This window comes from Protobothrops mucrosquamatus, unplaced genomic scaffold, assembly GCF_001527695.2.
Source record: "Protobothrops mucrosquamatus isolate PMUCROS unplaced genomic scaffold, P.Mucros_1.0 scaffold667, whole genome shotgun sequence".
Taxonomy (NCBI): Eukaryota; Metazoa; Chordata; class Lepidosauria; order Squamata; family Viperidae; genus Protobothrops; species Protobothrops mucrosquamatus.
In genome coordinates, this window is record NW_015386955.1 from 504424 (window position 1) to 520748 (window position 16325).

Consider the following 16325-nt stretch of genomic DNA (forward strand, 5'->3'; position numbering starts at 1 on the left):
TCATGAGGCCTGTGTCATTTTTAGGTCAACGTGTCTTGTTACAGGTACCACGATTTACTGATGCTACTGCTGTTTTTTCATGCAATTGTTTTATGTCTCTATTTTTGGTTTTATCATGTGCTTTTTCTACATTCCACTTCTTAAAACGTTAAAGAGAAGGTTGATATTATTTTAAAATATGAATAAATAAAGTAACACTCCTATTCTTCCAAGCCTTAAGCAGATAAGAAGTCCTCTTGATTTTTAATAAAATACTCACATGATCTATATAAATGTAATTCAGGTATTACCAGAATTTCAGGGAGTAGTCTGTGTTTTACTCTGCATAAAATACAATCGATTCATCATTCAGTTGTTTTAGGGAAGTTAGAAGAGGTTAGTTAATACACAGAAATTCCCACAGATTGTCAGTTTGTATGATAAGCAAAGAGTTTCAATGTGTGCCTTTTCTCATTCTCATTCTGGTGGCACAAGGTTTTGGTTTTTTTTTCAAATTTCTGAATTTCCCCTATCATCCAGCTCTTAAAATTGTGAGAATCTTACAGAGAGGGGGAGATGCTGTCCCGTTTTTGCATGGACTTGCAGAGGGTTTAGAAAGGGTAGAAATAGTTGACTATTTATGCTTGGATGTTTCTCTGAGATGCAAACCATCTAGTACAGGGGTGTCAAACTGCCGGCCCACGGGCCAGATGCATCATGCCAAAGCCGCGCCCACCCCATTGCCGGCAATGGAAAAAAAGTCACGATATATCGCGATACATCTTGCGAGATTGACAACCCTGATCTAGTACCATGAATGGCTAGCCCACAATTCAAGTTAGTTGTGTGACTCACCACGGGCAACATCTTCTCCCTCTCCACCCTTCCCTGGGAAAATGGGTGAGATAAATGAATCTGGGTATCCCTAGAAAAAGGCAGGTCTGATATCCTGAGTCTTTTGTAACTAACATTCAACCTTGGGCCAACTTTGTGATTCTTCTCTTGCAGTAATAATATCTTGTGCATGTCTAGGACTGTGCGTAAGTACAAGTTCTGGTCCTTCATTGTGTGCAGGTAGTCCTTGACTTAACGACCACCGTTGAGCCCCAAATTTTTGTTGCTAAGTGAAACATTTATTAAGTGACTTTTGCCCCATTTTACGACTGTGCTTGTCACTGCAGTTGTGAACTTAGTATCATGGCTGTTAAGCAAATCTGGCTTCCCCATTGACTTTGCTTGTCAGAAGGTCCCAAAAGGTGATCACCTGACCCCGGGACATGGCAACCGTCATAAATATAAACCAGTTGCCAAGCATCTGAATTTTGATCACGAGGCCATGGGGATGCTGGAATGGTTGTAAGTGTGAAAAGCGGTCATAAGTCAGTTTTTTCAGTGGTGATGTAACTTCAGACAGTCACTAAATGAACTGTTGTAAGTTGGGGACTACCTGTATTGGTGTGTCCATGGGTGCGTGTAAGGCAACTTGGCTGTACAATATTATTATTATTCCATGTCGTTTAACTTGGCATTCCCTCTTTTTTTTTCTCCTCCCCCTTTATCCCATTTCTTCTTCAGTATTTTCACCACCCAGCAGTCAGGATTCTGGCTTGGTTTCCCTTTCCAGCAGTTCTCCCATCAGCAATGAAAGTACCAAGGCTGTCCTGGAGTGCGAGTCTGCCTCTGACTCCAGCACCTTTCCAGTCCATTCTGTTATGGAAGATGGCGAATAAGCATGGATGGGGGGAAAGAAAAAAAAGTCCTGCTGTGGATTTCCTTGAAGGAAGTGCCTTCGTGTTAATTTGGGTTTGCCTGTTTTGTGATGACAGATTCTGAAATAACTGTTGATAAAATGTTCACTTATTCCCTTTATGTTTGTTCTGCACTTTGTGATTTTCAGTCTTAGATAAGTATGAGAATAGCATAGCGTAAAGGGCTGCAAGAGCGTTACCCTTAAGTATATTGAAAGAGACTTATTAGTATTCTCTATTTTTTTTAAAGCCTCCATTTGGCTAATAAACAGTATAGAAATAAAATTAAAGATTATTTTGTAGATAAAATGAAATCAAAGTTCAGCATACACAAAAGGTACTTAGATTTGCTCATAATCGATGTATCCAGCACAAAAGGGTTTGATTAATTCTTTAATGGTGTTCAAAAGCAAGATGTTTCAAATATGAATAGATGAGAAATAGATAGCTTCCCATTGTGAAACAGAATTGCTCTTCCTTTTTTAAGTTGTACTGTATGAGTTAAGACTGAAATGTAAGATTCTTATGTTTTACAGATCCAGGGATCTTTTTTTCCTCTTTTGATGATATATAAAAATAGATAAAAGTTTAAGCAAGAATGGTATTTTTAATTAATGAATGTGATGGATTTTTCTTAGTTCTGTTTAATGACCAGATATAGCCTCTTGCTAGCATAAAATGTAAAAAAAAAAAAGTTTGTACAAGTTAACCTATTGGCTACAATGTTAGCTCCAAGTAAAAATGGCCTTTTAAAGTTATTATAGATTTTTCTTCAATATTCTGTTAAAAATACCTTAGCATGTACTTTCTCTTAGTTACAGAAACCAACCAGAAATAAAACTGCTCTTTAAAAGAATTCATTGTTCTCTATAGTTGCAGTCCTACTGAAATAAAAATGTTATTGATGACCAAATTTTCTTGTGTGCGCAGAGTTGGTAAGCTGTATTAAACAGGAAAAAAAGAAATTACTTGTATTTTCTTCACTCTGTGCTTTGAAAACATCTATTTGATTTCGCCCCCATCTGTTGTAATCAATAACCTGACCATCTTGTTTTTTATTAAATGCACTTACTCTTAATTTCATCCACCAGTGGTTTTAGAGAGAATAATGTGGAGTTACCTATATGGGTTTGACATTATAAATCACTTCTTGGGGCTGAATTGTATAGTGGTATCGATTGATCCTGATATATCACAGAAATTTACTGTCACTTCTGTTTTCAATTAAAGATACAATCAGTCAGATAATGACTTAATTGGATTTTACAGAAGATTGAGTTTTATTGCCCGGTGCTTTACGAGTTTAGTTAAGGAAGATCATTTTATCACACTTGTCAGCCTGAGACTGCAGTTGGGTGCCTTCTGCTGCAGCCTGCTGCTGTTGCCATTGTGACAGACACATAGTTGGAGCAGAGGGCAAGGAAAGAATCTTAAGGACGAGGCGGTTGAGCTTGGGCAGCTAACGGCCAACTGCAGCCAAGATGATGCCTCCCCCCCCCCCCCCCGTTTGCTTTCCTTCTAAATTGTTGAAATATGGAGCTGGGATTTCTTAGTGAAGCTCACAGGAGCTCAGTTGTCTCTTTGCTCTCTCCATCATCCAAGGAGAGCATCATGCAACAATGGAGGAGAGGTGGATGTTTGCTGTACGATAGAATGCCATTATGCCAGTCAACCTTGACAAGGGTAAGATGAATTTAAAAGCATCCTCATCTCCCTGGCACTGCACAAGAGTCAGGTAACATACTGTATCAAGTTTCACTTTCAGGTCTGCTCTTTTAATACACTACCAAAAGTTGTCCGGCTGTATAAGTGATCTAAGGCCACTTGGCTACGTTAGAAAACAAATTAAATTTGAATTATTAGAAAAAATAGATAGCATAAACTTACCAGCAAATAAAGCTGGCGTGGAATCCTTCCACTCTTTCCTCCAAATTATATATTGCACAGGAGGACTGTGTTAGTTCAAAAATCAGAATTAAGTCCTTACAGCTCACTTAGCTACTGCATGTATCTGATTAAGTTCAGGAAAGCTTATTCATTTTAATAAAATTGGTTATTACAAAAAAAGATTTGGAGCAATTAAAAGATTCAGAGTAATTTACATAAACAAAACACCTGGATTTATATATATATATTCCAAGCTGCATGTGTACCATGAAATTCTGTCCAGTCTTATCAAACAATACAATTAATAACGTTGAAGTATTAAATATTTCACTCTTAATTCATTTAGCTAAATTTGCCCATCTTTATAGATCATAATAGCTTCCCAAATACAGTCTAGATATATATGGAAATAATTAAATTAAACTTCCCTTTGGAGATCAAGCTACTGCTCGCTTTCCAAAACATCAGTGGCCTCGTGTAACAATCAGGAAATATTCTTGAAGGACAAAAAGAAATATGAAAGTAGGGAGTAGGAATTCCCAGTACTTTGGTCCTTTTAATATGAGAAATTCAGATTTATCTTTCTACCTTTGGGAGGTGAGGCTGGGGGTGGGATGTAATCTATTGAGAAAAAATCTGCCTCAAACAAGAATTGGCAATTACCATTACTTCAATTTATCCCAATCTATGGATATAAGTACTGACACGATGAGCCAAAAAAGCAAATTATTTTCATGGATGTATCAAAAGCACCTCCACAATAACAACAGGTATTTTTATATACTCAAAGGGAAAAGCTGCAATTGCATACAGCAGATGCAGTTCCATTACCTTTTTAATATTGTGTCCTCACGTGTCTCTTAGATCATTTTCATATATGAATTTGAGAGTTGTACTTTTACTGTTATCACCATGTGTGAGTGTTTCTAACACAATCGTCTTTAAAATCTTTAACAAACGGTGGAAAGATTATTGCCCAATTCCAGAAGAGAAGCTAATATCTGCTAAACTCCAATGGTTACCCAGGGAAGGTTAAAAATATAGAGCTACCTATTTTGCTATGACATTGGAAAGCTGCAGAATAAAATGGAAAATGAAAGGAACATATAATTAGAAAAAACAAGGTGTAACAAAAAAATAAGAAATTCCAACTCAGATTCACAACATAACTTGAATACTTAAAAAAAGATGTTTACAGCCTTTATCAGTGCAATCCTAGGTACAATTTACCCTCACTGAAGCCAATGAGAAAAATCCCCATTTACATTTTTATAGGATTGAAATGTAAATTTCCATATTTGCATGTTGTACCTAACACACTTGCATTGACCCTTTGAGTAAATTCCTGAAGCTTACATCAGCATTTTTGTGCTTAAATAATTGTTTCCCCTTCAACCTTTTTTAAGGGTTGATTGAAAAGGCATATTACCTTAGGAGTGAGAGTTGCAATGTTAATTAAATGTGTACTAACGTAGCCTACATCATGGTGTCAGCATCATGCAGAATTGGTAGTATATAGACAATTCAATCAAGTGATTTTTTGTTTCTAATTAATATCCATAATTGAGGGCAAAGCCAGAGACATAAAACTGACAATTTTGAGTCTATCTCATGTGTGTGTGTGTGTACAACAAATGTTGATAACACAAGCAACCCTAACCGAAGGAGTGCTTGGTTTTGTTTTGCATTTTGCTAGTTTCAAAAGGACAGTAGAACCTTAAAAACCAAAGTAGCCAGATTTTAAATCTCTTTGCAGTTTATTATTCCCATGTACACCCTTTTTATTGGACTATTTTGGTGGGCACACAATATTTCATTAATAATTTACAACTTGAATCCCATTTTTACACCACTGCCTACATTAAAGCAGCATTAAGATTGTTTTTGGTCATATGCAAAGTGTAGCCTATTTACAAATGCTTGAAGAAATCAGGGCTATCTAATAAATAGTAATTTAATATAAGAATGTATAGGTTCTATGCTTATAGCGGATGTATTAAGGTGTTACACTATTTTATTAGGAGTGCCTTATATTTTTGTTTCTTCATTCATGTACTTGTGACACCATGATCTTATCCAGCTGAAACTAACTCACTTGTACAGCTATGAACCCAATCATATTAATTAAAGAAATTAATCATTGCCTATTTACTCCATTAATGGGCACAAATTTTGGCAAGAGGTTCTAGTAAAATAAAAAGCAGGTGCTTTTTAAGAGCATCTAAACCAATACATTTTAAGAGCATACAGGATGCCTAAAAAGCGTAACCCTTTACAACAGTGTGAGAATGAACTATTGAAAAAAAAAACCCCAGGTAACAATTTACCCTTGGAACTAGGTCCAAAAATGTACTTACATAAAGACATGTTTAGTGAAGTTAAACATGTGAAATTTGAACCAATTTAAGCAGGCTTTCCTCTTTAACTAGCAGGCAAAAAAAATAAATCCTCTCAATGCAAAATAAAAGAAATCTATTAAGAGGGCTTTCCTCAGCTCCATTCCTTAGATGGGTTAAATCTTACTGGTTTCATTTAACTTCGCGTTCCTAATTTCAGAATTAAGATCTAATTCTAACTGCATTTACTTAATAGTAGGTGAAATGAAAATTCTTCCAAGTGATTCACTGAAGTGTGGACGGTTTTCACTGCAAGGAAATGACATTCTTGCAAAGAAGCTACAAATATACACACAAAACATACTGCCAAAGCGTTGCTAATTTTTATTCCGAATGTACAGCATTATATGCGGGAGGGGGGGGGGAAATCACGCAAGAGAGAAAATGCTCTTGGGGAATTAGCCGACGGCGTCCTTTCCTAGCTGCAGATTAAAGTCTCCTTGTACCCAACGGCCTCATTCTCAGTCCGTATGGCCACGATCTCTGAAAATATACGGAACTTGTCGAGACGTCTGGAGGAACCGGAGCTGGGTTATACACTCCGGCCTTAATATTCAGGGCTGCTCCGCGCTTGAAAGGGCAGGCGAGCCGGGCCCGCTTCTTTCCGCGACGCTTCCTCGCTGCACCAACTCCAGCATCGCTGCAGGAGCCCCGCTGAACGACCCTTCCCGGAGAAGCGCCTCCGGGAGCCGAGAGGGCGCCTGTGCCGTCCGGCGCAGCTCGCCACAAAGCTTCAACGCCGGGAAGGGCCTTTGCACCCTGGTGAGGCTGCAGGGCGGCGGCCTCCAAGCGGCTGGTTTAGGGCAACTAATCGTGGCACGTTGGAAATCGGGGCCTTCCTTCCTTCCCCACCGCCGGAACTCTGGGCCCGCCAACCAAAGCGCCCAGCCGGACGTCTCCCCACGCTACCAGGCCGGATGGCCGGCCGGTGTTTTCCCGGCCCTGCCCTCTTGTTGAGCGTCTGGAAATGACCGCGGCGGGACCTCTGGAGACCTCTCGAGTCGCGCTCCCGTTTCCGGCAAAGGGCTGCGGGTGAGCGAGCGACCAGGCCCCAAAGAGGGTCTCCTTCGCCGGGCAGCCGCCGTAGGAAAGCAGCGCGGTGGTGCGGGGGGGAAGGGGGAGCTGTTTTATAGGCCTGGACGGACCGAGATGGTGCGAAAGGGCGCGAAGCCCTCCGACTTTGGCAGCCAGTGCGCCTGCGCCCGCGGGCCCCACCGGGCGCCTAACTCGGTGGCCGCGCCGAAGGCCCCGCTCAGGATTTGGCCCTACGTCTCTTCCGGTTCCTAAAACTAATCCCCCGAGCGGATTCTCGGCTCCTACTGTTTTTTAACAGCGGAAAAGTGAAGTCAGATTTTGGGCCAGGTTCCCCTCTGAAGTAGGGCAGAGGCGAGGAGCTCACGGCTCTCCTCCGGCTTTGGGAAAGGTCGGCTCGAAGAGGCAAACCCTAGGGCAGGGGTAGGCAACCTTGGCTCTTTTATGACTCGTGGACTTCAACTCCCAGAATTCCTGAGCCAGCTGTGCTGGCTCAGGAATTCTGGGAGTTGAAGTCCACGAGTCATAAAAGAGCCGAGGTTGCCTACCCCTGCCCTAGGCGCACCTCAGTCCGATTCTCCCCGGCTGGCTGAAAATCCGAGCGCGCCCCAAATCCCATTGGCTGCCGTTGAGAGTTCTGGCGAATGGAAGGCCTTAAAATATCGGTTCTTGCGCTCTACCCCGGGAGCTTCTCCAGAATCCAGGCCTTGTCGGTCTTTGGCCTGTCTAATTCAGAGGACAGCCTCCGCCGCCCCCGAGATGGAGGGTGGCCGCCCTAGAGATTTTTGCATTGCCCTCTTTCGGCCATCGCCGACGCCACCCTGCTCAGGAAAGGATCTGCGACCGCGTCTCGGCGGCTTTAGAAACGGACCAGCCGCCTTTGCTTCGCGCACCCGAATGCCAACCGCCTCGCGGCTCGGGAGCCTCCCGTCTCTGCCCCGCCCCCTCACGAAAAGGGGCGGAGAGGTAGAACCCGAACAAGAAACGTGTCACCAAATATTTATGAATGGCTAGTGATCAGTGACCTTTATTAATTCTATTCATTTTCCCCAGATTTCCACGGCTGCTTCTCGTGCAGCTGGCTTTCGTCCTTTCGCCCCATTGTGCCAGCTCTGCTGGGGGAACGGAGGGGAATTGATTTTGCGGCGAGCAAAATCCTTTTCCTCGAAATGTAAGGGCTCCTTGAGAGCGCGCGGGTGAGGCTGGGGGCTTCTGATCCCTTCGCCCTCTCCCCAGGAATGATCAGAGCTCCTCCTGGATGCTTGGACTCTTTTTTTTTCCCCCTCTTCCCGAACTGAATAGGAAGTTGTTGCTGGAAAAAGCCTTACCTGCGTTCGCTTCGCCTTCAGGTTTTATCAGGAGAACCATTTTTTAAAAAAGATATTTTTTCTGATCCTATGTTCCCCCGAACTGAGATTTCAAACTAATAAAAAATAATAATAAACCAGACCCTTTAAGTGTTCGGCATCAGCTTCTAACACTGAGGTTCCCGGCTCACCTAGTATTTAGCACCCGGTTCTTCTGAAGCCGTTTCTTAGGAGATCCCACCGGGTTTTCTTCCCAAGTTCCCGTTGGATCTCTTCCAACCATTCGGACATCCTCGGATTCCAATGTTTTGCTCTCAAACTCGGAGGAGCGGTCCATTTAAAGTCCCATTAAATATAGTGAGTCAATACTTCATTTTTACTGCTTCGGATTTTGCCCTGCTTTTTGAGGAGGAAGAGGAGGGGATAGAAGGAGAAATGTTTGACCTACGCTACAGTGCAAGATTTGGGGTGAAAACAGATTTCAAATCAGTTCAGTGATGGAGGAAGGGGGAAGCGGCGGCTTTTACCTTCTTTTAAAGAGGAGTCAGAATTGCTACTTTCCTTCGTTCTCGAGCATTTCGAGGGCACAGGTGTTTTTTTTCGATCGGGTCAGTAAAGTATTAGCCGCCACTTCTTCTACTTAAGGGTGACCTTTGTTCGCTTTGAGCCCCGCTGTTTTTAGTGAGCCAGGAACAGTTGGATCGATCCCACTGGTCTTAATTTCAGGCCCCACCTGCCACTTCGCTCCGAGGTATTTTTGAGGCTCGGAGGGTCGCGCTGGGGCGCCTGCTCTAAAAATCCTTTCTGCCTTTTCGCTGATTTGGAAACGTTTTTAATTTTCTTGATCGCGTCCAATGGAGCTTTAGTTAAGGACCGAAGTTTAATGGAGAGCTGACGATAGTTCGCTTGCATTCATTCATTCATTCGAAATGTATAGTAGCCGCCTGTCCTGCCAGAATCCCCGGGCGGCCTACAATAACAAATTGCAATGGGTGGGTGGGTGGATGGAGGGTGCTTTTTTGCATTTCGCATGTGATGGTGCTGGATGTCCCTGTCTTTGGATCAGACTGCTCATTAATTCAGCAGCTTTGGCGGACAACAATTAGTCTTGGCTATATTTCGGAAACCTCCTGCTGACTGGGAGCCCCAGATATGAAGTTCTGCCTAAGCCCTTCCTCTCCCCAGTCCTCTTCCAGCATCCCAATATATTAAAATATGGAGGTTCACTGGAATCGAATTGATAGACCTGAACACCTGCATACTTTTAATAACAATAGTGAGAATAACACATATTTCTCTCGACATCGCTTGTCCTTCCGTTCTTCCAGGATGGTTTTTACTTCCTACCCTAGAAACCTGAAGATACCTTGGTGAACTCCTACCCAAATACCCATCACTCTGGACACTCCTATTTAGCTCTTCTTTTTCAGAAGGCTAGGTTTGCCTTCCTATTCCCGCGAACAGCATGGTGCAAACTTCCACGCACCTCTACTCTGAATCAAACCCAGATGAAGGAGCGCTGGTTTGATGATTGCAGGCCCCCAGGTTCAAGGACCGCATTACCCCCTTCTTCGACAAGGCGGCTTCGGCGGACTTGGGCTGCCTCTGCCGTTCTTGCCCGGGCGGCTGGCTTTCGTAGAAAACGAGCTGGGGTCCCCTCCCCCTCCCCGTTTCCCCTCGCCTCCAAAGGCAGAGGGCCCCCCCCCGCCCTGCCGCTCGACCTGATTGGGACCATATGTTTGGCTCATTCATCCCCTTTCTCAAGCTATTCTCCGGGGCGCAAACGGCGACCGCGTTCGAGTCACCTTGAAATTGCCTCCTCTCTTATTACGCCGCTTTTCCTTTCCCAATTAAAAGCTTAACAGCCCTGGAAACGGAGTTCATGTGGCGAAGTTTACCCTGGGCCCCGCTTCTGAAAAGCCTTCTGCTGGGATCCCATTATGTGCTTGACTAAACCTTTTCTGCCCCGAGCGATGGGACCGGTTCTCGTCAGGTGTTGAGTTACAATAGGCTCTTCGGCAGGGGACGTGGCGCTCCCAGAAAGGCCGACCTGGACCTGTGGGGAGATGTTGTCAAATACGGGGGGTGGCGGAGGGCGGGGGAGAGGCGGAGGCGACAGAACTCCTCCGATTCCCCGGCTCAAAAGCCCGGGGCTTGCGATGACCGGGCGGGGGGGGGGAGAAACCTCCATCCCCGCTTCCATAGGAGGAGAGAAGGCCGGGGAAGGCCGGCCAGCCGACGTTGCGGCTTCCCTCGGCCCGGCTTCTTTTGGGAAGCGCGACTGCGTTTGCCTGGAAGAGCCGCGGCGGCTAACCTGGAGACCCGGAATTCCGATGTTGTGCCACCTGGAGACTCTCTCTCTCTTCCCCCCCCCCCCGTGTGTGTGTGTGTGTGTGTGTGTGGTGTGTGTGTTTGAACCTGGATCCTGTCAGGGCCAAAAGAAGCCTGTCTGGCCTCCGGCCCCACACTCCTCGGGTTCCTTCCTCGTTCAAGGCAGAGTTAGTTGATCCTTCAGAGGATGCTGCACCTTCGAGTTAAATTAGATATTTGTGTTTGTAGGATCGGTATATAACCGTTTAATACCATCGGGGGTTCAATGGCTCGCTTTATTGTATTTTCTTAAAATGTTAAGGCTAAATTTTAATTTTAATTCGTAAAATAAGCAGCCTCGTAGTCAGACTTTTCTTTTTTTTTAAAGTGAGTCGTTTCATTAGAATCATTTCTACACATCGTGCTTCCAAAAGTTAATATTCTCCACGTTACGAATTATTGGGAGCGTCTTTAGTTAGAAAAAAAATATATCTTCCCATCGCCTTCTTACATTTCTGTCCATTTCTCTTCCAAGGCTGATTCCCTAGTCCTCTTTTATCTTCTTCCCCAGTATTTAAATCTTTCCGCTCAGATGATCTGGATGACCTGGATTCCGAAGGACCCGGGGAAAATGGATTTCGAGTGGGCACCCACCTTCCCATTCCGGTTCAGGCTTAACAAACGTTGAACATTAAATAACGTTCCCTTCCCGAGCCGTTCAGAGCCTGGGGGAGACTGGGAGGAATTCCAGAGGCTCCCAGCAATCTCAAAGTAAAATCCAACGGACAAATAACACAAAAGAGGCAGGAATATTTGGTTTGATTTCTTTTTTTAACAAGTCTGATTATTTCACCCTGAATATAGCAAAATGTTCCGCATTGATCAGAATTAGAATCACGGTTCGAATGGGGTGCAATTATTAGACTGTACAACCTTTCTAAACGATGTTTAAAATCTAAAGCCGAAATTATTGATTTAGATTGGGTGCCCGCATCCATGCCCCTTGTGCTGATATTTTGCAAAGCTCTCCTCTCCCCTCCTTTGAGAAATCTATTAGCCGATGTTTACATCCCAATGAATACATATAAGGGTTTCTGGAGCAATGCCTGCGTATGTATTGTGGGGGGAAGGGAGGCTGGGGGGGGAGAATGCACCTTGATCTCCCGTTCTGCAGCTTCAACATGGTGCTTATAAATTCACACCGCCAGTCAGGCAGCGACTTAGTGTCCAAGCGGATTCTTGGTTAGAAATCGTGCTGGAAGGGAAAGGGTTACGCCTGGCACGGCCCCTTAGCCAATCCCCGCGCTTGAAAGTTTGAGAGGGCTGGGAGGCAGAACCTTCAGCAACGGCTCCGCCCCTTTTCTGCAGAAGGGGGTCCCGGTTGCTTTCCAGGCCCCAAGCCNGGGGGGGGGGGGGATGAGTCTTTTCGAGCCTGGAGGGGAGGGAGGCGATCTTCTGCTCTGGCTAGTTCGCGGGCTGGACGGCTGGCCCGGAGCTTTTTCTTCGCCTCCGAACTGCACGTCGACTCGGAGCGCAGCCTTCTGGGTCTCCCACGGGCGCCGCGATTTTCTCACCTGCCCTTCGCTTCCCCAGCGGGTGAAAGCAGCCGAGGCCAGAGCGGGCTCCACGCCCGCCGGTTCGAGAGACGATTCCAAGCCCCGCGAACGCGGAGCCCGGTGGAAGCTTGAGCGGGGAACGGAGCGTCTCCCCTCTGGCTAAGTAAGGGTCTGTTGGAGGCAGCCTACTAAGCGAGGCTCCGTCGTCTCCCTCGTCTCGGGGAAGGAAACGGGCAGCGCCTCCATCCATCCCCGAAGAGCAGCGGTTAGCTCTGTGCCCGCCGGGATCGTCTCCAAGACTCAGGCCTCCTTCGCAGGGGAACTTCTCGGCTTTCTCTCGAGGAGATATTAATCCCCTCCAGCGTTTCTTTCAGATGCGCGGCGCTTTCCGCGGTAGAAACGGAATAGACCCGCGCGTAGTTGTAGCAGGATGTGATGAGGGTCTGTCGATTGCTACAGGCTTAAAGGCAAGACTGGCACAGCTCCTCGGAAGATGGGAGTCCGAAAAGTTGATTTTCTGAGTAAACATCAGCCGGCTCCCCAAAAACTTTTACCTGGTGCTATTCTTGTAAAACCGGTGGATTATCAGACCACGGGGGGGGGGGGTTTCCAGGTGACAAGAGGGGTCTGAAAGGGAACAAATAAAGCTCCCCTTTTGTACACGGGATGGTTGGCCTGGTTCACCCAATAGGCAAAGCCCCGATTTGAATTGCTTAGTTTTGACTTAGATTTAAGTCAGTTTAAGACAGAGTTTGTGACTTGTTCCAGCAGTGGAACTGTGGGTGGTTCCACAAGGTACACTAAAACAATTGGGGGCTTGATGTAATGTGTGAACCTAGCCCCAGTGCTTCTAGTGGGCATGGAGAAAAGGGTTCAGCCTTCCCATCTCAGGTGCTCTTAGTTTGTTGGTTCTCTGTCATCTGGAGTCCATCTGGATGCTTTATGTGTCACTTTGCTTCTCCCAGGCAGCAGCCTCTTTTAAAGTTGAGTATTTCAGGGTTTAATTAATTTTTAAAAATGTATTTTCACCTGAGCCCTGTTCAGTAAATCCTACTATAACAGCTGTTTATTATTCTGGTCATGGCCAATGTAGAGATGTTCTGTTTTATTTTCACTTCAATCAAATCTTGGGATGACATACAACTTTCAAACATTTGACCATCCACAGTCAAATGTTGAAGGATTCGGAAATAGGAATGTGACTTTGCCATGGCAGGCTATAAGCTTTGCAACCTTCTGTTTTGTATTAAACATTAACAGTGGCTCTTGACTTCTCTTTCTGGAACCCGGCTCCTAAATAGCTATGGAAACCATCTTTAAAAAGATTCCTAGGAAGATGCCAAGTTCTGTAAGAGATCTGTTTTTTTCTTTACTGGAATCATCTTTGGAGATACCTCTAAAGAAAGCATAGAGTGGAAGGCTGCCCGCAAGCCCGTGGACCCTTTTCTGAGTTACCCTCCGAAATAGGTTTAAAGACAGCCTTACTCCTAAACCAGGTGTACTTTGAGAATCTGTTTGGAAACAGTATTCATGACTGAATTTCCTCTTTCATAAACCACAAACTTGAAAGTTTCCTTAAAACTATTGGACAACAATAATCAGTCCTATTTAGCTGCATCATAAATCTGGAAAAAATGGAATGGATCAGTTTCATAGATAGCACTTATAGAAAGCTTTTTTTTAAAAGGTAGATGGGGTTTTTTTTCCTCCCATTGATGGAAACAGAAAATCAGTCCCTGGACAATTAAAAAAAAACATTAAAAAAATTAAAGTCTAAAAGAAACTGACCTGTGCCAAGTCCTGCTAAATCCTGTGACAAAGCCTGAAAAATTCCAAGGATTTTACATTTGGTCCTGCAATGGGTTAGTAAACTTGTTTTGTAGCTTAACAGCTCCTTCTGGTATCATGTACAGTAAGCCATGGTTTATGATTTGCTTATTTATTAAATACACCATCATTACTTGAGTACACCCCAGAGCCTTTTTATAGTGAGAATTTTGAGTATTAGCTTCATCTAATCTCTTATTTCCCTCTAGTTTTTTTTTAAATCATGAAAATAAATATCTTTTTCTGCTGACTAGAGTCTTATAAAAATATATGAACCAAAATGACTATTTCACTTAAGTCATTCTGATGCTAACTTTTCATTGCAAACCAACTGGAGTCCTTTTGCTGTTGTCTTTCATCCATGTTTTCAGGAAAGCAAAAGTTGGCTTCAATCTTCGCCAGACATAGAATCCATATAAAAGAATCTAAGCTGCAACTATGGGGCTGGTTGAAATTAGGTAGGCAGGAAAGGAAAGAGGAAATAGATGAAAGGAAGAAGCAGGATAAGGCTGTAATAATTATTGCAATTTTGAGGGTAGCCCCTCATTATTACACATCTGAATTAAATATTGCATGTATTGTTTTATGCATTTAAATAAAAACGAAATAGAGCTCAGGCTATTATCAGTATAAACAAGGTCTAAAGTTATTTTATCTTTAGATAAAATAACAAGAGATGATAGATACAGTAATGAGTATTGAAACATCCTTTTCTTAGTCTAGAATAGATAAATGCAGTGAGAAAGTGTAGATTACCCAAAAGCTTTTCCAGCTGCAGTGAATTCCACCCACATGAGGCAGCCATAGAGTAGGCCCTGCCTGGTCCACAAGAAGGGTCTCCCCCCCCCAACTTCATTTAGTGCCACCGGTTCAACTGAAAGGGGTTTTTTGGGGGGTTCCACAGCAACTTCTTTTGCTGACTTGAGAAACCCAGCCTTAGTCCAGAGGGGAATCATGCTTTTGTATCTTTTTTTTTTTTTTTTTGAGGAAAAGTAACGGAGAGAGAGTGGGCTGTAAAAGGGTCAAGCCAATTCCCTGTGCATGCCTGCAGCTAGGTCAGACTGCGGAGGAAAGGGTACCCCCCCCAACCCCCAAAATTTAAATCATACCAGTTAAAACTATGCTACTTTTTTTTTTCAAGAAAGCAGTAGATGGAGACTGCTATCAGAAGATGGGATACTTTTTTTTAAATAAATGCCACTTCCATTATTCTGGGCATCTGTCAAAGACCTGAGGTTCTTTCCAGATATTTTCCTCCGCACTCTCCACTCTCGGCAGACGATCAAGCGATGAAGGAGATCCCGGCTGGATTTACACAGGGCCCTAATCTGTGGTTTAACCGTGGTCTGTCGAATAAAACGACGGTGGGCTCACTCGGCACTAACCCCGAGATGACTGTCTGCAGAGTGGGCTGGAGCCCATCATTGAAGTCCATTCCTGCCGCCGCCCGGAGCTTGCCGAGGCAAGGATTCCAGCTCCCAGGCTCCTCAGACAGCGGGGCCGGGAACGTTGGACTTTGGAGTCGCAGCACTTTCGGTGGGCACGCTTGGAGCGAGGCTGAAAGACGCAATGGGCCGGGCCGGGCCGGGACTCGCACGTTGCCGAGGGTAAGCGACCATCCTGGAGGTGTTTGTGGGCTTCTGGTGAAGCCTCGGAGCTGGGGCGCCCAGCAGCGTCCCCGAAGTCCGACGGTCGCGGTCCTGTCTGCGGAAGGAGAGGTGGTGGCCAGATTCACGCCTCTCCTGGAATCGGGACTACGTTGGCCGCCATTCCCACAACACCACTGACCTGCGAAATAGCGAACCGCTCTTAACCTGGGTGGTGTTTCAAGCCAGGCGTTCGCGTGACTGCCTGGCGTTGGCTTGGGCAACGTATGAATGAACCCCCTCGGTGAAAACCGCGGTTAAGGAAAGTAGGGCTCGTGAACGAACCAGGTTAGTGGTTCTACCTAGATCAGGGGTAGGCAACCTTGGCTCTTTTATGACTTGTGGACTTCAACACCCAGAATTCCTCAGCCAGCAAAGCTGGCTGAGGAATTCTGGGTGTTGAAGTCCACAAGTCATAAAAGAGCCAAGGTTGCCTACCCCTGACCTAGAGGGAGACCCGCTGACGATGACCCCCACACAGGGCTGCAGGCTCGTTGCCAAGTCGCTGGCGACCCATTCCGGTTGGCCTCTCTACAGGCGGATCTGCGCTCTGGTTCTCGGCGACTTGCAAACCGAGCGTTGACACTTAACCCAAAGCGCTACTTTTGTTCAGGGCTGGGCCGGGGGGGGGGGGGGG

At 45.0% G+C, this 16325-nt stretch overlaps 2 protein-coding genes across 2 annotated transcripts in view; both read left to right on the plus strand.

Moving 5' to 3' along the window:
• The window catches only part of DMRT1 (doublesex and mab-3 related transcription factor 1), a 72173-nt gene extending 70464 nt beyond the window's left edge, over positions 1-1709 (plus strand). The window contains exon 5 of the mRNA XM_015818032.1: positions 1555-1709. Coding sequence (XP_015673518.1) covers positions 1555-1709 — 155 coding nt within the window. The remainder of the gene's footprint in view (positions 1-1554) is intronic.
• A 13622-nt stretch (positions 1710-15331) lies between these two features.
• Positions 15332-16325, plus strand: part of DMRT3 (doublesex and mab-3 related transcription factor 3) — a 9573-nt gene continuing 8579 nt past the window's right edge. The window contains exon 1 of the mRNA XM_015818034.1: positions 15332-15649. Within this exon, the coding sequence (XP_015673520.1) occupies positions 15332-15649 (318 nt within the window). The remainder of the gene's footprint in view (positions 15650-16325) is intronic.